Here is a 22289-nt window from a genome sequence, read left to right as displayed (position 1 = left end):
ATTCAGTGCTGATTTACAGGGTCACAGGAGCACCAAGCCTGGGCTTAGAATCACAGAATCACTAAGGTTGGGAAAACCCTCCAAGATGACCTGGTCCAATCATCCCCTGACTGCCACCATCACCCACCAAGCCATGTCCCCAAGCACCACGCCCAACCTCTCCTTGAACACCCCCAGGGACGGTGACTCCACCACCTCCCTGGGCAACCCGTCCCAATGCCTGACTGCTCCTTCTGAGAAGAAATGTCTCCTCATTTCCAACCTGAACCTCCCCTGGCACAACGTGAGGCCATTCCCTCTTGTCCTATCACTGGTTACCTGTGAGGAGAGGCCGACCCCCAGCTCCCCACAGCTTCCTTTCAGGGAGTCGCAGAGAGCAGTAAGGTCTGCCCTGAGCCTCCTCCAGACCGAACACCCCCAGTTCACAGGACTTGTGTTCCAAACCCCTCACCAGCTTCATAGCCCTGCTCTGGGCACACTCCAAGGCTTGGCGCATTCCCTTTAGAAAGCTGGGGGCTGCAGGGCTCCAACCACAGGCAGCTGGGGCAAAGAGGGTGAGGGTAGGGGTGAGATATGGGGGTAGGGGGTGAGATACGAGGTTACAGGTGAGGTACGAGTGTACGGGGTGAGACATGAAGGTTCAGGCAGGTAAGATATGAGGGTAGGGGTGTGGTGTGGGGCTATGGGGTTAGGTGTGAGGGTACATGTGAGGTGTGAGGGTGTGGGGTGTGATGTGAGGGTTCAGAGTGAGGCATGAGGGTTCAGGCAGGTGAGATGTGAGGGTACAGGTGAGATATGAGGGTATGCGGTGAGACATGAAGGTTCAGGCGAGGCGTGAGGGCACAGGGGGAGGCGCTTGGCCCCCCACCGCCTCCAGCTGCCCCCTCCCCTGCAGCCCCGCCCCCCGCACAGAGCCCCTCAGCCCTACGCCCCCCGCCGCGCTCCGGGCGAGCCGCGCCTACATTTCCCACCCCACCTCGCGCCCCCCTTTTGAGGCCTCCCTCGCTGATTGGCCGCTCGGAGGGAGCGTGACGAGGGGGCGGCGCGCTGATTGGCGGGCGGCGACCCGGAAGGACGGGGCGGGCAGGGGGCGCCCGTCGCTATGGTGAGCGGGGCCTGGAGCGGGGGCCGGGGCCGGGGCCTGGCGTAGGGCCGGGGCCGGGGGAGCGGGGCCGGCCCCCCCCGCGCCGCCCTGACGCTCTCTCCCTTCACAGGCCACGGCGACGGACCGCGCGGTGGGCTTTGGCCTGGTCGCCTTCAGCCTGGCGCTGTTCGCCTACTACACGCTGTGGATCGTGGTGCTGGTACGGGGCCGCGCGGCGGGGCTGGGGGCGCGCCCGGGGACAGCCCCCGGGTGGCGGTGAGGCGGGCTCCGGGCCCGGCGGGGAGCGCTCGGGTAACGCCGAGCCTTGGGACGGCCCGAGCCCGGGGGCTGAGCGCTCCTCGGGGCACGCCGGCTGGGGCGGGCAGCGCGGGGCCGCCTGGGAAGCAGCAGCCCCTCACGGGCGTCCCAGGGTGCGAGGGGCGCGGTCGGCGTCGGGCCCGGTGGCATCGCCCCCGAGGCCGGAGCTCCCCTCGCGGCTCTGCCCGCGGCTGTCCCGGGGCTGGTGCTGCAGGCCGAGGAGCTGTAGGTGAGCGCCCAGCAGCGCGGGAGCCATCACGCTGCGCTCCCGGTGTCCGAAGTGCTCCGGTGTCCTCAGGAAACGAACCTCTGTGAAACGAGGCCGGTGTCAGCCGTTCCCTTCGGGCAGGCAGAGCGTCGGGGGCTTGCTGTGGCTGGGACAGGCCCCTGCATATCCCTCACCAGCCCTGCTGGAGCCCTCGGCCTTGCGTCCGCCCCCCTGCACTCTGCAGCTGCTGCGCGGGGGCTTCACCACGTAGCTCTGGGCACTCTTTAATTAGCAGTCCCCTCGAGCCTGATATTTCCGTCCTGCTTTTGAAACCAGACGGCCGCACGTGTGCGTGACCTGCAGGTGGTGCCCCCCTGCTGACCGCCCCCTCTCTCTCTCTCTGCAGCCCTTCATCGACAGCGCCCACGCCATCCACCGCTTCTTCCTGCCCAGGGAGTACGCCGTTATCATCCCCGTGGTGGCCGGGCTGCTGCTGCTGCTATTTATAGGTGAGCGTTATTTCGGTTGTTCTAATTAGGGCCTCCTAAATGAGGAAGAGAGAAGGGGGTTGCTAGGGGGGTAGCTAACGCACAGTGCTTGTGACGCGCTGCCCGTGGCTCCTGCAGCAGCTCGGCGTGGTGTGGGCCCTGGTGGTGGGCTCTGTGCGCGCACACACGCGTGTAACTGGCTCCTTGAGCCTCTGGATGTACATTTGTTTCTTGCTCTCTGCTGAGATTCTGTTCCTCGCTACAGCGTGTTTTTAAAAGTGCCCCTAATTAGAAGTTTTCTGACCTAATTTGTTCTCTCCCATGGCAGGCGTTTTTATAGTGGTGGTGACGTGGAAGAGCAGGAAGCCTGCCAAGAAATCGGAGTGAAGGGCCGGCAGAGAGATGAGGAGGAGGCCCCCGCCCTGCAGCGCCCCGGCCAGGAAGAGGCTGCAGCACCGCGCGGCCGCCTCCTCCACAGCTCGCTCGCAGCCGCGGCGCCGAGCTGGCTGCTCTCCCTCCCCACATTCCTTCCTGAGAAGCAGCAGCCTCGTGGAGTTTACGACTTACTGACCAAAAGGGAGCAGAACTGGCTGACGGGACTCGCCAGGAGAGGGCCCAGAGCTCTGGCTCTGAGGGAGCCGCTCCCCAGCTGGGCTACGTGCGGCCCCTGTGCTTTGGCCTGGCCGTGCGGGAGCTGCTGGGGCGCAGCCAGCCCAGCCAGACCCCTGTCAGGTGCTTGGCCTCTGGGTAGTCCTTCCTCTCTGCTCCTGCTGTGTCCACTAGTTTGTTCCCTGTTTGTTTGTTTTTTTCTAACTTTATACACTGTTTGTGTTTTTTTTTAAATCGGATCCAAGACTGTGAAGAAAGAAAATAAGGTTTGGGGCTTGGAAAAGGCAGTCTCGTGTTCTCCATTTGCCTGCTGGCAGGGCTAACTAACGGTGGTGCTGCGGGCTCTCAAAGTTCGGAAGGACCCCCCGGTGAGGCCAGGCTCACAGAGGACACGGGGACAGTGCCGCTGTCCCCTCCTGCAGCGTCCAGCTGAGGCCGTGGCCATGCCCTGGCTCACAGAGGAAGCGTTCGGCTCCCCCTCTGGGGTGGGAACCGCATCCAGCAGCCGTCAGCTGGGCTCCTGCCTGCACCGGGCCCTGCCCGGCAGCACCCGGCCTCCCCCGTGGGCCCCTTCTGGCAGCAGCCCCTGCCCCCAGCCGCGCTGCCAGCGGCTGCCCCGGGCTGTAGCAGGCTGCCTTCGCCCCCAGTAAAGGTATCTGCAGGGTCTCCGTCTTTGGCCTCCTCCCGTGCTGCGTGTGGAGGCGCAGCTCCAGCCTCGTCTCCTGCCGCGGGGAGATGAGTTTGGGCTCGGGGTCTGGAGAAGGCAGGGGGAAGAATTCCGGTTGTGTGGCAGCAGCGCCGGGCTGGGTGCAGCTCCTTCCTGGGACACCTCCAGGGCAGGCCCTTCCTCGCAGCCCCCCTCGGGGCACTGTTTTGTAGGGGGGCCCTGCCCCGTGGAAGGGGCTCTGGGGACACGGAATGTGCGCACAATGCCCGGTGGTGCCCTCTGAGCCCCCCGAGCTACCCCCCACCTGGGTGGCCAGTGCTGGTGAGGGCTGGGTTGCCCCAAGGGCACAGGGCTGCCCCTGGCCCTCACTCCCATGTGTCCCCTGCCCCACCGGAGGCCCCGTGCCCTGCTCACGCCGCATGTCCTTGTCCTGCCACCCCCGGGTCCCCCGGCTGCAGGCCCCTGTGGGGCTCTGATGGCCGGGACCCGGCTGGTGGGACAGAGAGGGGACAGTGCCCGGGCTGACGCTGCCGGGGGCCGTGGTGAGCGGTCTGTGGGCTGGGGAGGGCAGCGGGGTGGGAGCACGGGGGGCTGGGGCGGTGCCAGGCGTCAGCTGGCTCCGCTGAAGACGCAGACGAAGCAGGAGATGCGCTTCCTGCTCGCCAGCCTGCCCCCCGCTACCTCCGGCACCTCGAGGCGCTCCCCCACTCGCTGCTCGTCCGCCTGCTGGGTGAGGGCGGCCGGGGTGGGACCGGAGGGACTGGGGGGGGGGGCTGTGGGGCGCCCACGGCCTCACGGCGCTCGCCCCCGCCGCCCCCAGCATCGTCCTGCCCCGCCGGAGGAAGGTAGGCGCCCCCTCTGCAGCCCTGCCCTGTCCCCAGCGCTACTTCGCGGTCACGCAGAGCGGCTTCTTCCCCGGCGAGGGGATCCTCGAGGGCAGGGCGTCCGTCTGTCCTGCCAGGCCTGGGGTCTGTCCACTGAGTGCTGCCCACGTCTGTCTGTCTGTCTGTCCTGGGGGTGGCCGTGTCCTGTTGTCCCAGGGCATGCAATGTCCGTCTGTCCTGGCAAAGCCAGCATCTGTTTGCCGCCTCCCCTTGGTGCGTGGTGTCTGTGCGTCCTGGGGCATGGTGTCTGTCTGTCCTGGGGAACGTGGTGACCGTTTGTCCGGATGAACACGGTGTCTGTCCATCCTGGGGAAGGTGGTGTCCGTCTGTCCTTGGTGCCTGGTGTCTGTCTGTCCTGGAGAATGTGGTGTCCATTTGTCCTGGGGAACGTTGTATCTGTCCTTGGTGCCTGGTGTCTGTCTGTCCTGGAGAATGTGGTGTCCATCTGTCCTGGGGAACGTTGTATCTGTCTGTCCTGGGGAACATCGTGTCTGTCCTTGGTGCCTGGTGTCTGTCTGTCCTGGGGAACGTGGTGTCCATCCACCCCTGGTGCCCAGTGTCTGTCTGTCCTGGTGCCCGGTGTCCGTCTGTCCGGCGCCTTCCCCCCCCCGCCGGGCTGGCTGTCGGGACGGAGCCGCTCGCCCCCCCGCAGGTACGACATCCAGGGCTGCCGCCTGGACCGCGGGGCCGAGCCCGCGACCGCCGTGGCGCTGAAGGACCTCAACTCCGAGGGCAAGTCCCTCGCCCTGGGTAAGGGGGGGGCACGGGGGGGGCACGGCGAGGCGCCGGGGGGCTGAGGCTGCCCCGCGTGCCGCAGGCGCCGAGCGGCCGTGGCTGCTGCGGCAGCTGGAGCTCGACAGGGCGCGCGGCACGGTGAGTGGTGCCCGGTGAGGGGGCAACGGGCTGGAGCCCCCCCAGTGTCCCTGCTCCGTTTTGGGGGGCTGAGCCCCCTGCCCGCCTCCCCGCAGGTCCCCGGCGCCGTGCCGCGTCCTGCCGGGCTCGGGGACGAGCCAGAGCCAGCGCCCACTGCCCGGCGGCAGCAACCCCCTGCACCGCATCGACGGGCCGCAGCGGCGCTACTTGGTGGGGCTGGTGGATCTCTTCGCCGCCTACACCTTCCGCAGGCGCCTCGAGCGCCTCTGGAAGAGGATCCGCTACCGGGACGGGTCCTTCTCCACCCTGCAACCCCGCTGCCTACGCCCGACGGCTGTGCCGGTGGGTGGAAACGCACAGCGAGTGGCGGCCGCGCTCAGAGCTCGCCTAAAACCCCGTTCCTGCACCAGAAGCTGAGCGGAGATGTGTTGTTTGGGATGTGGACGGAGGGCACCTGCCACCCGCTCGCCTGCCCAGAAGCGTCCCCAGAAATGCTGCCCTGCCCCGGGCTGAGTCTCGCGGGGCTGCGTGCCCGCCCCAGGGTCTTCGGCTCCCCGGGGGATAAGCGGGGAATGCCGCGCCGCAAAGGGCAGCGGCCCTAAAAATAACCCTGCGGGAGCAGCCGGCAGCATCACGAGGTGGCCGTGCTCCAGCCCAGGCTGAAGGTCAGGGCGCTGGGTATGCCCCGTGCGGCTCGAGCTGCCCTCAGCACCGCGCTTTGTGCCTCAGTTTCCCCCCTCGCAGCCTCTCTCGGGGGGCAGCGGGGTCCCCGCACCCCGGGGGGCTCCTGCGCTGTTTCTGGGTGCAGTGCCTTGCTCCAGTGTCCCCTTCGCCTTCCAGGACCCCCCCCCGTGGGCCAATGTCCATGTCCCTGGGCAGGATCCGGCCCCACTCATGCCGTGCCCCCCCCAGCACATCCCACATCAGCTTGAGGTCTCACACCCTGCATCCAGGACAGCCCCTGTGCCGTGGCAGCGCCCCACATCCCCCTGCTGAGGTGCTGCGGGGCCACCCCGTGTCCTGTTGCCTGCAGCCTGGGCAGGAGGAGAAGGCGGAAACGCAGTGGGTACAACACAAACCCTCCCCGTGGAGCTGCTGCCACGTGTCAGGGCCGCCTGCACCCCAGCCTCGGGGGGCGCGGTGCTACCGCCAGCTCCGAGGGAGCTGAAAAATTAAATAAAATCCGCTGCAGGCTATCCGGGAGCGATTCCTGCTTGGCGTGGGACGCCCAAGGGTGGGTGGGCGCTCTGGCCCATCACGGGAGGGCTGCTGGCCGGGGTTCCCCGCACAGACACGGCCACTGGTGTGCCGTGCCACCATCGCCGCCTCTTCCAGCCCTGCCGAAGCCTGCTGGGACGGGGGCACCGGCTTCGAGGCGGCGGTGGTTTCACCCTGATGGGGAGCCCAGCTCCTCAAAGCGTGGGAGAAGTTACACGGCCAGATCTCAAGGGCTGCAATAAGGACAGCGTGCCGCCCCAGCACAGGGCCCCGCAGGCCTCCCGCTCCTGCGTGGGCTCCTCCACATGCCACAGGGCAGCTCCTGCCCTCCTCCTGTGCTGACGCGCTGGCTGCGGGGCTGTTCCTTGCACCTCTCGGCCCTCTCTCCGCCAGCTGCTGGGGCACAGCACTTTCTTCCTTCACTCTGCTCTCCCAGAGGCCCACCCAGCACCGCTCACGGCCCAGCTCTGGCCACCAGCGGGTCCCTTTTGGGGTGCCTGGCACTGGCTCCCCTCTGACACGGGGCAGCCGCCGGGCTCTGCTCCCAGAGCCCCCCCCGCAGCTCCCCTGCTCCCACCCCCTGCCACGTAACCCCAACACAAAGTTTGTTTCTCTTATTTCCTTGTCTTCTGCTTGGAAAAACAAAGTCGAGGGGCAGGCGGCAGCTGCGGGCAGGCGGCTCGCTGCGGGGATGGTTTCTGCAGGTGCTCTGCGCCTCGGTCCTGGTGCCAGGGGCTGCAGGGGACGGGTGGGTGGCTTGTGGCCCCCCGAGGCCATCTGCCAGGACGGGGGCAGCGGGAGGCCAACCTGCCCCAGCCCCACTCCCCAAATAGCCCCCGGGACGTTGCTACTGCCCCTGAGCGCGCAGCGAGCTGCAATGGGCTGGGGGGCGCGGGGGTGAGAAAGGGGCTTGGGGACGGGGGACCCCCGGGCTGGGGACAGGGCTGGGAGGGCACCGCAGGTGGGGGGCGAGGAGTGGGGACGGGTGCCGGGGCCCGTCCTGGCTCTGTCGGTCCCGGGGGACGCGGGCTGGGGGCCGGGGCGCAGGGGATGGACGAGGACCGGGGTCGGTACCGGCTCTGCCCCTCCGGGGGCTGGGGCGTGGGCGAGCGCTCGGGGGGCGCACGGGAGCGCTGCCGGGGGCTGGGGGCGGCTCCGGGAGCTGCGGGGGGCGGCTCTGTGCCGGGGCGCACCGGGACGGGACCGGGACCGGTACCAGGGCACACCGGGACGGGACCGGGGCTGGGACCGGGGCTGGGACCGGGGCGCACCGGGACGGGACCGGGGCTGGGACCGGAGCTGGGACCGGGGCTGATATCGGGGCGCACCGGGACGGGACCGGGACCGGTACCAGGGCACATCGGGACGGTCCCGGACCTGGGACCGGGGCTGGGACCGGGGCTGACATCGGGGCGCACCGGGACGGGACCGGGGCTGGTACCAGGGCGCACCGGGGCTGATACCGGAGCCGGTCCCGGGGCTGGTACCAGGGCGCACCAGGAGGGTCCTGGGGCCGGTCCCGGGGGCCGGGCGGCGGGGCCCGGTGCCGAGGCTCCCCCCCGCGGGGGCGGTCCCGGCAGTGCCCGCTCGGCTCCGCTCCGCCCCGGCGCGGCTCCCCCAGCGCAGCCCGGTGCAGCCGAGCCCGGTGCGGCCGAGCCCGGTGCAGCCGGGATGCGGGGCCCGGCGGTGGCCCCGGGGGCCGGGCAGCGGCACCCCCGCTCCCGCTGCAGCCCCCGCGGGGGCTCCCGGCTCGGTGAGGGGGGGCCGGGGCCTGGGCTGCGCTCCCGGCCCGGGGGGGGAGGAGGAAGCAGTTATGGGATGGGGGGAGCTGGGTCTGGGGGGGCGATAATGGGGGGGGGGGTCCTGGGGGAGCTGGGTCTGGGGATCTGGGGTGGTGATAATAGAGGGGGGGGGTCCTGGGGGTCGCTGGGGGACTCGGTTCAACGGGAACGTCCCAGGGATGGGGCAGGTCCTGGGTACGGGGCGGGGCGTGAGCGCTGGGAGGGGGGTGCTGGAGTACCGGAGGGTCCCAGTGGGGTCCCCAGCCGTGATGGGGGAGAGCTCGGCACCAGCCCCCTTCCTTCCCCCCCTCCCCACCCCACTGACCCCAGCCCGCGTGCAGGGTGCGTGCCCCGACCCCCCAGGTAATGCCGGCTGCCCCCGCGGGACCCCCGCCGGCCGCCCTCGCCCCGCAGGATGAAGACGCTGGTGAGTACCCCGGGGTGCCGGGAGCGGGGGGCTACGGGGCCGGGGCAAGCCTGCGGGCATCACGGGGCTGCTCACCCCAAAACCCACACCGGGGCAGGGCCCTGCCCGGCGGCCCCGCTGGGCGCTTGGCACCCCCCTGGACCCCGGAGTGGGAGCAGGGGCTGGAGCCTGGCGTGAGCACAGGCGCTCGGCCCCACGGCACGCGGCCATGCAGCGCGTGGGTCTGGCTGCGTGCAGGAAGTGAGTCACGCGCAGGCACCGGCGGCTCCTCATCCCCACCCCAGCGAGCGCCCGAGCCGATGCATCCTCCCCCGAGAGGCCGGTTTTGCCGCGAGGCATCCCGGTGCCTCTCCGAGCACCCGACGCGGGGCCAGCGCACGCGGCCTGGGCCTGGAGCACCTTCCCTGCTCTGCTTCCAGATCCGCTTCTTCCTCGCCCTGGTGTGCGTGGCCGCCGTCTCCGTGCTCTACGTCCTGCTCTGCTCCCTCGCCTGCCTGCGGCCCTGCTGCCGGGCGGCACGGCGCTGGGATGGCCCCGCGTACGCTGCGCCCGCCGTGCTCAGCTTCCAGGGGTACAGCCGCGTCCCCGACGGGCAGGTGCGTGGTGACGGGGAGGGGACAGCCTGACCCCCGCTGCCCCCGTGCCTCAGCCTCCCCTTCCTCAGGGAACGGTGAAGCGGGCTGGGGAGACGGGGAAAGCGCTGGCACCCGGAGGGGGCCGTGCTGACGGCGCGTGTCCCCGCAGCCGCTGCAGCGAGCGCCGTGCCGCCGCTGCGCCGTCGTCTCCAGCTCGGGGCAGATGCTGGGCTCGCGCCTGGGGCAGGCCATCGACGGGCAGGAGTGCGTGCTGCGCATGAACCACGCGCCCACCGCCGGCTACGAGGAGGACGTGGGGACGCGGAGCACCGTCCGCGTGGTGTCGCACACCAGCGTCCCGCTGCTGCTGAGGAACCAGCCCTACTTCTTCCAGCAGTCCCAGGAGACCGTCTACGTCATCTGGGGGCCCCCCAAGAAGATGAGCCGGGAGAAGGGGGGCTCCACCTACCGGGCGCTGCTGAAGGTGATGGAGACGTACCCGCGCCTGCAGATCTACACCCTGACCGAGGAGAAGATGGCCTACTGCGACGACGTCTTCCAGAACGAGACGGGGAAGAACAGGTACCGCGGCCTCACCCCGGAGCGCTGACCCCCGGGGCCGAGCCCCTTGCTCTGGCCGAGCCCCTGCTGGGTGTCCATCCGTCTGTCTGCCCGTCCGCCCTCCAGCGCGGCCGCCTGTGCGTTGCAGGGTGAAGTCGGGCTCCTTCCTGAGCACAGGCTGGTTCACCATGATCCTGGCCATGGAGCTGTGCGAGCGCATCCGCGTCTTCGGCATGGTCAGCGACAGCTACTGCAGGTGCGGGGCTGGGGGGCGGCTTGGCGGCGCCGGGCACCGGAGGGGCCGCATCCTGCTCAGCTTCCTCCCTGCGCCGCCAGGGAGAAGAACCACACGAGCGTGCCTTACCACTACTTCGAGAAGGGCCGGCTGGACGAGTGCAGGATGTACCTGGTGCACGAGCGGGCCCCCCGCGCCGGGCACCGCTTCATCACCGAGAAGGCCATCTTCTCCCGCTGGGCCAAGAGGAGGGACATCGTCTTCACCCACCCGTCGTGGGCGGGCGGGTAGGAGCGGCGGCGCGGCGCCACGGCTGCCTCAGCCCTGCCGGTGCCCAGGTTGGAAGCCTCTTGTTGTACCCCCAGGTCTGGTGGGTGTGTGGGTGGCAGCGGGGGGACCCCCACCCCGTGCCAGCGTGTGGGGGACGGGGCTGGACCCACTGAGCCCCCCCAGCTGCAGGCACCAAGCTGCCTTGGACACAAGGGGACCTTGCCGCACCACCAGATGGATGTTTGTTGTGGGATTCAGCATTCGGTGACATGAGGAGGGGAAATTCAGCCCCCACCAGCCACTGCCTTGTCCCAGGATGGAGCCCCAGTGCCATGGGACCTGGTGCCATGTGTGGGGCACAGGGAATGGGGCCGGGCTGTCCCCTCCGGCCTGTCCCCATGCTGCCACCGGGACAGGGCTCCACGTGCCTCCTGCCCCCCAGCCCAGGGCCACGCGCCCTGGGAGCTCCGAGTTGCCTTGTCACAAGTGCCCTTGGACCGAGACCAAAGCAAACGCGCCCATTAAAGCCTTCGTAACGCCACGGGCCCCGCGCTGCGGCCGCGGCGGCGACAGGAGCCGGAGGTGCGCGGGTGGCGGGCGCGTGGGGACGGGAGCGGGGGGGCACAGGGGGGTAGCTGGGGGCTGCCGGCTCGTCGTGCCCTGCCGGGCTATAAATACGACGGGGATTTGATGGACGGGGTTAGAGCGGTGCCCAACACGGAGCAGGGCGCTGGAAGGGGTTATTTGGGACGCGGGGGCGGAGGTGCTATGGGACGGGAGCTGACCCCGATGTGGCTGTGTGCCCGGAGAGAGTGGGCGAGCTGTGGGCACGGCACGCAGGGTGCTGATAAACGGCTCGTGGGACGGCCAGAGCGGCGAGGAGGGCGGCAGAGCTGCGGGGTGCTGGGCTGGGGTCACCTTCGCTCCTGTTTCAGCCGGCGCCTGCCGCTTTGGGGCTGTTCCTGGGGGTTTTGCCAGCGCAGCTCCCCACGCACGCCGCTCGCAGGGGAGACCGGGGAGCTCCTCGGCCCCGCTCCGCAGCGGAGCCAAAAACCCCGGGGACGGCCCCGAGTGGGTCCGTGGGCTCCGTACCACGTCGGGACCTCGCAGCCCCCCCAACATCAGTGGGGTGCCGAGGGAGCACAGCGCTGCGCCACCCCATAAATGCCGGGCACCCAGGCACCCACGGGCACCCACGGGCACCCCGAGCCACCCACGCCCCCTCGGCGCACCCCATGCGCTCCCCGTCGGGGCGGGCGGTGCTTGGATCCCCCCCAGCGCGTCCCCGCCCCGGGCACCGAGTGCGCGCGCGCGCGCGGCCGGCGAGCCCCGGGAGCGCGCAGCGGCGGCGGCGCAGTGCGCAGCGGAGCGGGCGGTCCGTCGGTCCGTCCGTCGGTCCGTCCGTCGGGCTGCCGGTCCGTCCGCCGGTCGGTGGGTGCGTGGCTGGCACCGGGGCCGGGGGGGGGGGGGGAAGGGGGGCGCTGCACGGCCGTGGGGGGGGCAGCGCGCACCGGGCCAGGGCGGCTCCGGGCTCCGGCCTGCCTGGGAAATGCAACGGGGGCTGCCCGGGGGGGCCGAGAGGGAGGGGGGGGTTATAGGGGATTCCCGGGCACCGGGGGGGTTGCATTACGGAAAGGGGGGGGCTGCATCCCGGGAACATGGGGGGTTGCATCCTGGGAACGGGGGGGCTGCGTTCTGGGAACGGGGGGGGGGTTGCATCCCGGGTACCGGGGGGGTTGCATCCCGGGAACCTGGGGGGGCTGCATCCTGGAAATCTGGGGGGGCTGCATTCTGGGAACTAGGGGGCTGTGTTCCGGGAACAGGGGGGTTGCATCCTGGAAACCTCGGGGTTTGCAACCTGGAACCCAGGGGACTGCATCCCAGGAACAGGGGGGTTGCATCCCCTGGGAGCTGGGAGAGCCGCTTCCCGGGTACTGGGGGGGCTGTATCATGGGAACGGGGGGGCTGCATCCCGGGTACTGCGTATCATGGGAACCTGCATCCCGGTACTGGGGGGTATCATGGGAACTGTATCATGGGAACTGGGGGGGCTGCATCCCGGGTACTGGGGGGGCTGTATCATGGGAACTGGGGGGCTGCATCCCGGGTACTGGGGGGGCTGTATCATGGGAACTGGGGGGCTGCATCCCAGGAACCAGGGGATTGCATTCCCGGAACCAGGGGGGGGCTGCATCCCGGGTACCGGGGGGGCTGCATCCCGGGGCTGGGGGAGGATTTGCACAGCAGAGCACAAAAGCTTCTCACTGCGGGGGCGCAGGGAGGGCTCGCATAGCGGGGTGACATGGGGGGGCGGCAGGGGCTGTGCGCCGGAGGTGTGGGCGGGTTTGCACCGGGGGGGGGGGGGGGGGGGTTGGGGGCGGCTGGCAGCGTGGGGAGCCGGGCTGGCTCAGCGCTTCCCCGGCACGGCAGCGATGTGACCCCGGGTGCCACCATGGCCCTGGCGCCGGCTGGAGGGGCCCGGCAGCACCCCGCAGCTCGGGGGGCGCGCGGGGAGGAGGAGGCGGACGAGGCCCCCCCGGCACCGCTCGCCGCCCGCTGCAGATGAACGCCCTGGGCCAGGTAAGGGACCCCCGTGCTGGGGTCACCCGCAGCAAAACCCAGCGGGGGGGGGGGGGGGGGCCTGGATGTGGCACCCCCACCCCTGGCACCTGCGTCCCGTGCTGTACCGTGCTCTGCCCCGTGCAGGGACGGGAGCTCCTGGCACCGTCCCCTCTCCACAGGGCAGGGGCACCATAAAATGCGGCCATTCCCCGGCTGTTGGTACCTTCCTGGGCAGCGACACCAGCCCTGAAAGCCCTTCGAGGCCCCCCCGGCGGGTTAAACACCAGCTGCTATGTAATTTTCCATCCCAGCTCCTCCCAAGGCAGTCAGCAAAGAGGCTTCGTTTTGTTTTTTTTTTATATTTCTAATTGCTCTTGAGTACTACCAAGCAGGAGTGGTGGTGACTCACTGAGGAGGACTTTCAAATATTAATCAGGGCAGGAGGGGGAAGAAAAGCGGGTCCCCCGCAGGGCAGGCATCCCCGGGTGCGCCCACCCCGAGGCCGTTTTAATTGGATTTAGCCGGGAGATCCCGATCACCTTAGGCAGGGGGGCTGAGCGGGGTGCGTGCTGGCGGCTTCACCCACCCGATCCAGCGTTGAATCGGGTGGCTTTCGCCCCAGTGGTGCAGGGATAATCCATCCTGCCCGGAGCTCAGCCCGGCTTGGGGATCAGCCCATCACGTGCGGCTCGTTTCGGGGACGGGCCCCCCGTTGTGGTGCTTTTTGGGGTGACCGCGTGCCTTGCAGGTGCTCGCAGGACGCCAGCGATCGCTCCGCGCTGAGGCCGGCCGGGAGACATGAGCGGCAGCACGGTGAGTGCTGGGCCTGGTGCTGGGCGTCCCCTGGGGGTGCGTGGAGCCCCCCTGAAAGCCAGCCTGCGGGGCTGGGGTCGGGGCGGCCGTGCCAGTGCGAGCTGTGCCAGTGCCAGGCAGGGGCTGCCCCGGCCTTGGACCTTCCTGGCAGCTCCTCCTGCCTCTCGGAGGATTATTCACAGCAGCGAGCGCTTTCCTCCTCCGTCCTCCTCCCAGCTCTGCAGCCATTCTTTACCCGTTACTGCTGGGGCAGAGGCATGGGGCCAAGAGGGGAAGGGGAGAGCCGTCCCCATCCCCATCCCCGTGTCTCCTCGCTGTCCCCCTCGCCCTGCCTGCGCAGTGTCGTGCCGCTCAGTGCCTCCCCACAGCCTTGGGTGTTATTCTTTAATATCTGGAAGCGGCTGAGCATGGCCAGAGGAGGGGTTTGCAGCAGCGCGTGGGGGCAGCTCCTGCTAAATCCACAGCCAGCCAGGGGGGAGCATGTCGGGGCGCCGGCATCCCAGCGATTCTCCCATCTGCATCCCTTCTGGGAGCCAGCCGGGGGCTGCGGCACCTGACGCTCTCTCCCCGCCCACAGAGCCAGCGCGCCGCCGTCTTCGTGGTCCTCTTTGCCCTGCTCATGCTGCTGATCATCTACAGCTCCAGCAACGGGACCGAGGTCTTCCCCTACGGCGCCCTGCGGGGCCGAGCCCGCCGGCCCCCCGACCTGCGGCGATGGGGGGTGAGCAGCGGGTACCTGCCCGTCTCCGGGAACAAGGTACGGCGGGGTTGGGACATCACGGCGGGCACTCGCTGCCCTGTGGTGACATCCAGCAGCACCGCCCCCGTCGGTGGGACGCCAAAATTCACCCTCTGACCCCGCTGGTCGTCCCCAGAGCCTGACTTCCCACTGCCACCAGTGCGTCATCGTCACCAGCTCCAGCCACCTCCTGGGCACCCGCCTGGGCGCCGAGATCGACCAGGCCGAGTGCGCCATCCGCATGAACGACGCCCCCACCACCGGCTACGAGGCGGACGTGGGCAACAAGACCACGTTCCGCGTGGTGGCCCACTCCAGCGTCTACCGCGTACTCAAGCGGCCCCAGGAGTTCGTCAACAAGACCCCGGAGACCATCTTCATCTTCTGGGGGCCTCCCGCCAAGATGCAGAAGAGCCTGCTGAAGATCATCCAGCGCGTCAGCGCGTCCTTCCCCAACATGACGGCCTACGTCGTGTCCCCCGCCCGCATGAAGCAGTTCGATGAGCTGTTCCGGGGGGAGACGGGGAAGGACAGGTACCTCGGAGCCCCCGCCGGCACCTTGTCCCCTCTGTCAGTGGCCGGCAGGTCCCCAAGCAGGGCCAGCTCCCGGGGCTGCTCCGTGGGGTTGGCTGCGGTGTCAGACTGGGGGGACTGGGGGGGGGGTTTGGGGGGGTCACCATCTCTTCATCGTGCCCCCGTTTCTCCCCCGCGCCGTGCCCCAGGGAGAAGTCACGCTCGTGGCTCAGCACGGGCTGGTTCACCATGGTGATCGCGGTGGAGCTGTGTGACACCGTCCACGTCTACGGCATGGTGCCCCCCAACTACTGCAGGTACGGTGTCCCCCATCCCCCCCCCTCACCCCGAGTCCCATCCCCGGGGCTCAGCCCATGCTCTCCCCGCAGCCGGCGGCCGCAGCCCCGCCGCATGGCCTACCACTACTACGAGCCCAAGGGCCCCGACGAGTGCACCACCTACATCCACAACGAGCGCAGCCGCCGGGGCAACCACCACCGCTTCATCACGGAGAAGCGCGTCTTTGCCAGCTGGGCCGGCCTCTACAACATCACCTTCTCCCACCCTGCCTGGCCCTAGGGCGGCCGCGCCGAGCGGGGACCCTTGGGAACAGGGATGAGGTCCCCTTGGGATGGGGTCTCCTTGGGACAGGGTCCCCTTGGTACAAGTTCTGGGCCACGCCGTGCACCCCGGGGCTGATGGAGCCGTCGGGGACCGCCTGCCACTGCTGTGCCCAAGGGCTCCGCGTGCCCGTGGTGGGAAGGGTTTTGGGGTGGCGTGTCCCCTCCCGTGGGACAGCAGGCAGGGGAGCCGTGGGGGCATCGCACGGGGGTTAAATCCTGCACAGACCCAGCTCCAAACCCCCCGGCTGCCTCGCAGCCCACCACCCTGCAAGCACACCCGGGGGCGCTCCGGGTGCACCGTATAGGTCGCGTTGCTTTCACGGCAAAATTTTGGGGACCCCCCCCCCCCGGTTCTGCTCCCCTCTGCCATCCCCTGCACTGCCAGCCCCAGCACCCCGGCACAAATCCTGGCGTTTTCGGTGGCATCGCCCCCAGAGGGGGGTCCCTGCCCTGCCACCCAGGTAAGGATCAACCCGCGGGGTGCCCACCCCAAAAACCCCCGGCCCCGTGCTCGCTGCGGGGGGCCGGGGCCACACTGCCAAAACCTTTTCTATCGGCACAATGGGAATTTGGGGGCTTTGTTTTTTGCTTTTTTCTCTCCCCCCCCCCCGTCCTGGTCCCAGTGTCTGTACTCATTTTCCCTCCCTGAGGCTGAGCAGCGGGGCCGCGGGAGGCGTCCATCGTTTATTCACCGCTCACGAACTATTCAGGAGCTGGTGTACGGTGGCCGGGGGGGGGGCAGCAGGCTGGGGGGGGGGCTGTAATTTATCTCCTGGCGGTGGAAAATTGGGGGAAAATCTCTCAATCCGGCGTGTTTGGGTGCTGAGCCCCAGCAGAGCGCGGCGCCATGCCTCAGTTTCCCTGGGGCCGTGGCAGCGGGGGGGGGGGGGGGCGCGCACCCCCTGTGCTGTCGGGGTTACACCCGGGGGGGGGGGCTCAGCCCCCCGGGGGGGTCACCCCCGCGTTTTGTAGTGATTTGTACAGAATAAACCTTGCTGCAGTCTGTTGCCTTGGGCCCTGCCTCCGGGCTGCTTTTTTGGGGCCGGGCGCTGCTTTTGGGGGGGGTGTGGGGGGGGGGGGGGGGGGGGGAGAACGGGACCCTTCGGGACCCCCCCACCCGTTTTGGGGCTGATCCTGGGGGCTCGAGGCGGGGGGGGGAAGACTTTTTTTTTTTTTTTCGGGGGGGGTTGGAGCGGGGGGGTCCCCCCCAGGACACCCAGCAGGGTGCAGGCCCCCCAGCCCCACCGGGCCCCACAGAGCCCCCTGCGCGGCACCGGGGGGGCTGCGGGCGGGCAGCAGCGGGTCCCCCCCCCCAACCCGTGTGTGCCCCCCCCCGCTGCCCGCTCCCGGCATGCTCCACGCCGCAGCGTTATATACAGCTAGCGGTACGGGCAGGAGCTGCCGCCAGCAGGCAGCTGCCCGCCCCACGGCACCCGGCCCCACAGGTCAGTGCCAGCCCCCCCAGCCCCCCCCCAGCATCCTATCCCCCCCCCCAGCCCTGCAGCCGCTCGGCACCCCGGCCCTGACCCACCCGTGGGTGCCCCCCCCCCCCCCCCCCTCCCCACGGTGACCTTGGGGAGGGCGTTTGGGCAGCCGCTGCTCAGGGGTCCCCTGGGGGGGGGGGCTTGGGGTGACCCCCCCCCTCCCCCCGTAAAGGAGTTTGGGGGGGGTGGGATGGGGATGGGGGGGGTGGGGTTATGTGGGCAGTGCTGGGGGGGGGGGAAGGGGCAGCTCTGTGACCACTGGGGGGGGGGGAATGGGGGGGCTGGGGGGCGTTGTGTGGGGTGCGGGGGGGGGCATTGTATGGGGTGCGGGGGGGGGCGTTGTATGGGGTGCTGGGGGGCATGGCAGGGGGTGCTGCACTATTGCACAGGGTGCTCGGGGGGGTACATTGCACGAGGTGCTGGGGGGGCGTTTTATGGGGTGCTTGGGGGGGGCATTGCATGGTGTTCTTGGGGGGGGCATTGCACGGGGTGCTGGGGGGGCATTGCACGGGGTGCTGGGGGGCTATGGCAGGGGGTGCTGCACTATTGCATGGGGTGCTTGGTGGGGGGGCATTGCATGGGGTGCTGGGGGGGTGTTTTATGGGGTGCTGGGGGACGTTGCACAGGTGTTGGGGCATTGCATGGGGTGCTTGTGGGGCATGGCAGGGGGTAATGCACTATTGCACAGGGTGCTGGGGGGGTGTTTTGTGGGGTGCTGGGGGGGAACAGCTCACAGGGTGCTTGGGGGTCTCACGGAGCTGCTGGTGGCCTTGGCTGGGCCGCCAATGGGCATTGCGTGGGGTACCAAGGGCACTGCTGGGGGTGCTGGGCTCTTGCAGGGGTGCCGGGGCCTGGAGTTGAGGTGGGGGGGGGATGGCAGTGGGGCTGGGATGGGGCCGGGGGGAGGTTTGAGCTCCTGATGGGATGCAGCCTGCGGGGCACACCACACGACAGCTTTTACTGGGCAGCCCCATGCCCCCAGCACCACCCCGCTGAGCTCCCCAGCCCAGCGCCCTCACCCCATCACCCCCAGAGCACCCAGCATTGCTCAGGATCAGGCCACAAGCCCCCCACCCCGCCCCAGGATGCCGGGTCGGCACCAACCACCGAGCCCTCGCACCCCGGTGCCCCCCCGTACCTGGGTCCCCCGCAGGTCCCGCACCCTCCGGGCCCACCCTACGGGGACAACGCGGGGTTCGGCCCCCGCGGCGCAGGCAGGCCGTGACCCGGTGCAGGTTTCAGCCCGTCCATACTTAGCCCCTGCCCTTTCCCGGCTGTAACACGACCGGGAGAGCGGCGCAGATCCCTTGGCCCCGGTCTGGCCGGTTTGGGGAGCGCGGGGTGACGCGGGGCGGCCCGGCAGGTGGGTGCCGCGGGCTGGGTGCGGGCAGGCAGGGTGCCCAAACCCGCAGCGGGATCCCGGGGGGTGCAGCAGGGTGCAGCAATCCCCCACCTCTGGGGCTCTGAGAGCGGGCCGACCCCCCCAAAAACCATCCCCTAAAGCCTCCCCTCCAGCACGCGGGGAGCTGGAGCGATGTAGGTGCTGCCTCCATCGCCCGGCGTCCCAGGGCCGTGTGTCACCCCGAGCAGCACCGCGGGCACGGGGATGTGGTCAGGGCAGGGAGGTGCAGGTCGTGTCACCCTGCGTCACCCGCTGCCACCCAGCGCGGGGCGGGTGGCTGCCGGCAGCCAGGTAGGCGATGGCCGCGGGAGCCGAGCTCCCCAGCTCCCAAAGCCACGAAATTCAGGCAGCGTCTTGCCTTTCCGATATACTTTATACATTTTAGGGCCAAGCTGGGGGGCAGGGCTTCTGCCCCACCACCAGCGTGTCCCCCAGATTGGCCCCGGCGCTCGGTTTGAGACCTGCTCCGTCCCCCAAGGGACGGGAGGGGAGAGCTGTTGTCTCAGCGACACCCCGCGCAGCCCCGGCCCTGGGGACCCCCGCGTCCCCGCCGAGCCACTCACTCCTCTCCTCTCTTCTCCTCCCCTCGCAGCCTGAAGCACTCCTGCACCCCGCCAGCGGCAGCATGTCGACAGGTGAGTGCTCTGCCGTCCCTGCGGCCAGCTCCTTCGTCCCCTTTGCTTCTGCCCCCTTTGCAGCCACCCCCTGGATCCCCTTTGCAGCTGTCCCCCCTTGTGCCCCCCCCTGTGTCCCCCTTGTGCCCCATCCCCTTGTTCCCATCCCTGTCCCCTCTGTCCCTCTCGCACCCAACCCCTTGGACCCCTTTTCGTCCATCCCCTGGGTCCCCACCCCGTGTCCATCCCCTGGGTCCCCTCTATGCGCCCCCCCCCCCCTTTGCATCTGTCCCCTGTGCCCTTGTATCCGCCCCCTCTGCCCCTCTCTAACCGCTCCCCGTGCCCATCTCCTGCCCCCCCCGCCCCGTGCCCACCCCGTGTCCCCTTTCCCTCCTTCCCCCCCCCCCCGGTATCCGATTCCCCGATCCACTTCGCTTCCATCCCCTCTGTCCCCCCCTCGCGTCCATCCCCTGCCTTCTCCGCTCGTCTCCGTCCCCTCTGCCTCCCCCTGGTGTCCACCCAGATCCCCTGGGGCCTCTTCCCACCCCCCCGGCCCCCCTGCGCCCCCATCTCCTGCCCCCCACCTCCCCCACCCTCTTGGCTCCTTCCCCGGGCTCGCCGGGTGCCGGGGGAGCTGAAATTTCAGAAGGCCGAGCTGGGGGAGCTGTGCCGGGCGGCCCCGAGGCGGCTCGCCGGTATTTTTAGCTCCCCTCGGGGTCGGATCCCGCAGGTGGGGGGGACCGTGAGGGGACCCCCCCCCCATGTCCCGCAGGCTGGGGTGCTCCGCGGGGTGCTGGCACCCAGCCTCTGCTCCCCAGGCACTGCTTTTGGGGACGATCGGTCCCCAGGGGGCTTTAGGGGCTGCCGGGGGTCACGCCAGGCACTTGAGGCACCCGTGCCGTGCCAAGCGTGCCACGGGCGGGACCAGGATCCGGCCACGGGGATGGATGTGGCCACCCAGGGGAGCCCCGCAGGTCCCCGCCACGAGGCTGGGGACAACGAGTGTCTGCGGGGCACCACAAGGTTGCAGCCCCAGGGCTGAGCCCCAGGGCTGAGGCTCCGTGGGGTCTCTGTGCACGAGCACGTCCAGCTCCGATGTCCCGGACCGCCCAGGTGACGGGGACAAGGGGCACGCGTGGCCGCTCCCCGTCCCGGGGTGGGCAGGGGTCGGTCCCCGTGCTGTGGGGCTCAGCCCTGCTGCTGGGGACGGCTCGTCCGACGGTGTCCTTTTGGCTTTTGGGTTTATTTAATTTTTTTCTTTCTTTCCCCCAGAAAAGCTCAAGCACCACAAGATCATCTTTGTGGTGGGTAAGTGGGCGGCCGGGTCCTGCGGCTGGCGGGGTCGAGGTGGGACGGGGGTGGCCGCGGCACCAGCCTGGCTCCTCGAGGCCATGGTGGGGGGTGCTGGGACCAGCAGGGAGCACTGGCAGGGTGGCAGCACCTGATGGGACGTGATGGGATGTGATGGGACATGATGGGACGCTCCTGGGGGTGATGCCACGGGTGCTGGATGGGGTGGGGATGCCCAGGTGCTGATGGGGTCGTGGTGTCCTGGGTGCCATCAGGGTGGTGATGCCCATGTTCTGATGTTTGTGATGTGCTGGGTACCATCGGGGTCGGGATGCCCAGGTGCTGATGGGGTCGTGATGTCCTGGGTGCCATCAGGGCAGCGATGCTCATGTTCTGATGGGGTCGTGATGTCCTAGGTACGACCAGGGCAGCGATGCCCAGGTGCTGATGGGGCTGTGATGTACTAGGCACTATCAGGGTGGTAAAGCCCAGGTGCTGGTGGGGTCGTGATGGCCTAGGTGCCGTCATTTCAGTGATGCCAATGGTGCTGATGGGGTCACGATGTGCTGGGTGCCATCAGGGTGGTGATCCCCAGGTGCCAATTACCCACACCAGCAGCCCGTGCCACCCCAAGCACCGACACCCCCCAGCCCACACCAGGGGCAGCTCTCTCCATCCATCTGGTGCTGGGCTTGGGGACCCCGTCCCCCTTCTCGCCGGGCTCTGGGGACTGCGGTGGCTCTGCGCCGCTTCTCTGGCATGCCCTCCAGCTCCCTGCTGTGGGCTGGGGCATTGTCACCGCTTGCAGGTGGCCCCGGCTCGGGGAAGGGGACGCAGTGCGAGAAGATCGTGCAGAAGTACGGGTACACCCACCTCTCCACCGGGGACCTGCTCCGGGCGGAGGTCAGCTCGGGCTCGGAGCGGGGCAAGAAGCTGCAGGCCATCATGGAGAAGGGCGAGCTGGTGCCCCTGGTGAGTCTGCGCGTGCCCGCCGCGGTGGCTGTGCCCCCCCCCGCGGCCATACGGACGGGGTGGGCGAGCGGCCCCACGACATCTCCGTGCCCCGTCCCCAGGACACGGTGCTGGACATGCTGCGGGACGCCATGGTGGCCAAAGCCGACGTGTCCAAGGGTTTCCTCATCGACGGCTACCCCCGCGAGGTGAAGCAGGGAGAGGAGTTCGAGAAGAAGGTGAGGGCTGGTCCCCACGCTGCGGGGTCCCCCTGAGGGCCGCGTGGCGCTGGTGGCAGCAGATCCCATCCCGACGGGGGGCTGAGCTGTCCTCGGGGGGGGACGCATCGCTCCGGGATGTCCTCAGGGGTGACGGGGGGTGGCAGAGAGCCGGGGCCTGGTGTCCCTGGGGTGTCATGCGGGGGTGCCCAGACCCACATGGAGGGCGCTGCAGGGTGGCACAGGGACATCCGTGTGCCAAGCCCGCGCGGTGCCAGCCCCCCCCCCGTCCCCGCAGATCGCCGCCCCCACGCTGCTGCTCTACGTGGACGCGGGGAAGGAGACGATGGTGAAGCGCCTGCTGAAGCGGGGCGAGACCAGCGGGCGGGTGGACGACAACGAGGAGACCATCAAGAAGCGCCTCGAGACCTACTACAAGGCCACGGAGCCCGTCATCACCTTCTACAAGAGCAGGGGCATCGTCCGCCAGGTGAGCGGGCCCTGGGGGGGGGATCAATGTGGGGGGGGGGCTGATACAAGGTTAGGGTTAGCCCTGCCAGGTTGGGACCTACCAAAACCCCCCAAAAGGGGCTTGGAGGAGCCAGCACCCCCCTAACCCTTCCCTGCAGCTCAACGCCGAGGGCAGCGTGGACGAGGTTTTCCAGCAGGTCTGCTCCTACCTCGACAGCCTGTAGCCGTGCCGGCCGCCCCGCGCCCCCGGCCCCGCGCCCCCCCCTCCACGCGCGCCGGCAGAGACAGCGGAAGAGGCCTTATCCTGTTTTCGTGGACAGAGCCGCGCGAAGGAAATTTCAAGGACATTGTGTTTGGCTCTTTCCCGTCTCTCCCCAGTAAAGTTCGCTTTAATGAGCCCAGACTTTATCT

General features: G+C 69.3%; 5 protein-coding genes across 12 annotated transcripts; all 5 read left to right on the top strand.

Moving 5' to 3' along the window:
- Positions 1-970: 970 nt before the first annotated feature.
- On the top strand, positions 971-3371 carry DPM2 (dolichyl-phosphate mannosyltransferase subunit 2, regulatory). Its single transcript, XM_048056973.2, has 4 exons — positions 971-1105; positions 1215-1304; positions 2017-2119; positions 2427-3371. The coding sequence occupies exons 1-4, from the start codon at positions 1103-1105 to the stop codon at positions 2483-2485; spliced, it is 255 nt and encodes an 84-aa protein (XP_047912930.1). The 5' UTR covers positions 971-1102; the 3' UTR covers positions 2486-3371.
- Positions 3372-4020: 649 nt separating this feature from the next.
- Positions 4021-6321, top strand: PIP5KL1 (phosphatidylinositol-4-phosphate 5-kinase like 1). The gene is given in 5 exon segments (XM_066981008.1): positions 4021-4104; positions 4816-5008; positions 5076-5131; positions 5177-5440; positions 5442-6321. Coding segments are annotated over 5 exon segments (678 nt in total). The 3' UTR covers positions 5523-6321.
- A 1623-nt stretch (positions 6322-7944) lies between these two features.
- ST6GALNAC4 (ST6 N-acetylgalactosaminide alpha-2,6-sialyltransferase 4) lies at positions 7945-10739 on the top strand. Of its 3 annotated transcripts, none has more exons than XM_066980727.1 (6): positions 7945-8102; positions 8461-8557; positions 8977-9153; positions 9302-9714; positions 9842-9949; positions 10030-10739. In XM_066980727.1, the coding sequence occupies exons 2-6, from the start codon at positions 8546-8548 to the stop codon at positions 10217-10219; spliced, it is 900 nt and encodes a 299-aa protein (XP_066836828.1). In that variant the 5' UTR covers positions 7945-8102; positions 8461-8545; the 3' UTR covers positions 10220-10739. The 3 variants fall into 3 exon arrangements, with proteins under 3 accessions (XP_066836828.1, XP_066836827.1, XP_066836829.1); XM_066980726.1 differs by having other exon boundaries at positions 7946-8102; positions 8472-8557; XM_066980728.1 differs by having other exon boundaries at positions 7949-8102; positions 8494-8557.
- A 679-nt stretch (positions 10740-11418) lies between these two features.
- Positions 11419-16462, top strand: ST6GALNAC6 (ST6 N-acetylgalactosaminide alpha-2,6-sialyltransferase 6). Of its 4 annotated transcripts, none has more exons than XM_066980723.1 (7): positions 11505-11633; positions 12629-12778; positions 13509-13573; positions 14151-14330; positions 14449-14846; positions 15035-15142; positions 15215-16462. In XM_066980723.1, the coding sequence occupies exons 3-7, from the start codon at positions 13559-13561 to the stop codon at positions 15402-15404; spliced, it is 891 nt and encodes a 296-aa protein (XP_066836824.1). In that variant the 5' UTR covers positions 11505-11633; positions 12629-12778; positions 13509-13558; the 3' UTR covers positions 15405-16462. The 4 variants fall into 4 exon arrangements, with proteins under 4 accessions (XP_066836823.1, XP_066836824.1, XP_066836825.1 ...); XM_066980724.1 differs by having other exon boundaries at positions 11510-11629; XM_066980725.1 differs by having other exon boundaries at positions 11607-11625.
- Positions 16463-16802: 340 nt separating this feature from the next.
- Positions 16803-22274, top strand: AK1 (adenylate kinase 1). Of its 3 annotated transcripts, none has more exons than XM_066980812.1 (7): positions 16803-16893; positions 18927-18969; positions 20221-20256; positions 21047-21210; positions 21312-21428; positions 21706-21897; positions 22037-22274. In XM_066980812.1, exons 2-7 carry the CDS (start codon positions 18960-18962, stop codon positions 22100-22102), a joined length of 585 nt encoding a protein of 194 aa, XP_066836913.1. In that variant the 5' UTR covers positions 16803-16893; positions 18927-18959; the 3' UTR covers positions 22103-22274. The 3 variants fall into 3 exon arrangements, with proteins under 3 accessions (XP_066836913.1, XP_066836914.1, XP_066836912.1); XM_066980813.1 differs by lacking the exon at positions 16803-16893 and adding an exon at positions 18260-18295; XM_066980811.1 differs by lacking the exon at positions 16803-16893 and adding an exon at positions 18524-18625.
- The last annotated feature ends 15 nt before the right edge of the window (positions 22275-22289 follow it).

This window comes from Anser cygnoides, chromosome 20 (genome assembly GCF_040182565.1).
Source record: "Anser cygnoides isolate HZ-2024a breed goose chromosome 20, Taihu_goose_T2T_genome, whole genome shotgun sequence".
Lineage (NCBI taxonomy): Eukaryota > Metazoa > Chordata > Aves > Anseriformes > Anatidae > Anser > Anser cygnoides.
The sequence above is the reverse complement of the archived record's forward strand: the minus strand, read 5'-3'. Positions and strand labels throughout refer to the sequence as shown.

Excerpts from the sequence above, each read along its gene's own strand:
- DPM2 (XM_048056973.2), top strand. Across the intron at positions 1,305-2,016 it reads CGCTGTGGATCGTGGTGCTG|CCCTTCATCGACAGCGCCCA; the intron begins GTACGGGGCCGC and ends CTCTCTCTGCAG. Across the intron at positions 2,120-2,426 it reads GCTGCTGCTGCTATTTATAG|GCGTTTTTATAGTGGTGGTG; the intron begins GTGAGCGTTATT and ends CTCCCATGGCAG.
- ST6GALNAC4 (XM_066980727.1), top strand. Across the intron at positions 9,715-9,841 it reads AACGAGACGGGGAAGAACAG|GGTGAAGTCGGGCTCCTTCC; the intron begins GTACCGCGGCCT and ends TGTGCGTTGCAG. Across the intron at positions 9,950-10,029 it reads GTCAGCGACAGCTACTGCAG|GGAGAAGAACCACACGAGCG; the intron begins GTGCGGGGCTGG and ends CTGCGCCGCCAG.
- ST6GALNAC6 (XM_066980722.1), top strand. The coding sequence starts at position 11,434 with ATGCGCTCCCCGTCGGGGCGGGCGGTGCTTGGATCCCCCCCAGCGCGT. Across the intron at positions 11,634-14,212 it reads GTCCGTCCGCCGGTCGGTGG|CTCCAGCAACGGGACCGAGG; the intron begins GTGCGTGGCTGG and ends GATCATCTACAG. Across the intron at positions 15,143-15,214 it reads GTGCCCCCCAACTACTGCAG|CCGGCGGCCGCAGCCCCGCC; the intron begins GTACGGTGTCCC and ends CTCTCCCCGCAG.
- AK1 (XM_066980811.1), top strand. The coding sequence starts at position 18,539 with ATGTGGTCAGGGCAGGGAGGTGCAGGTCGTGTCACCCTGCGTCACCCG. Across the intron at positions 18,626-18,926 it reads GGGTGGCTGCCGGCAGCCAG|CCTGAAGCACTCCTGCACCC; the intron begins GTAGGCGATGGC and ends CTCCCCTCGCAG. Across the intron at positions 21,429-21,705 it reads GAGAGGAGTTCGAGAAGAAG|ATCGCCGCCCCCACGCTGCT; the intron begins GTGAGGGCTGGT and ends CCGTCCCCGCAG.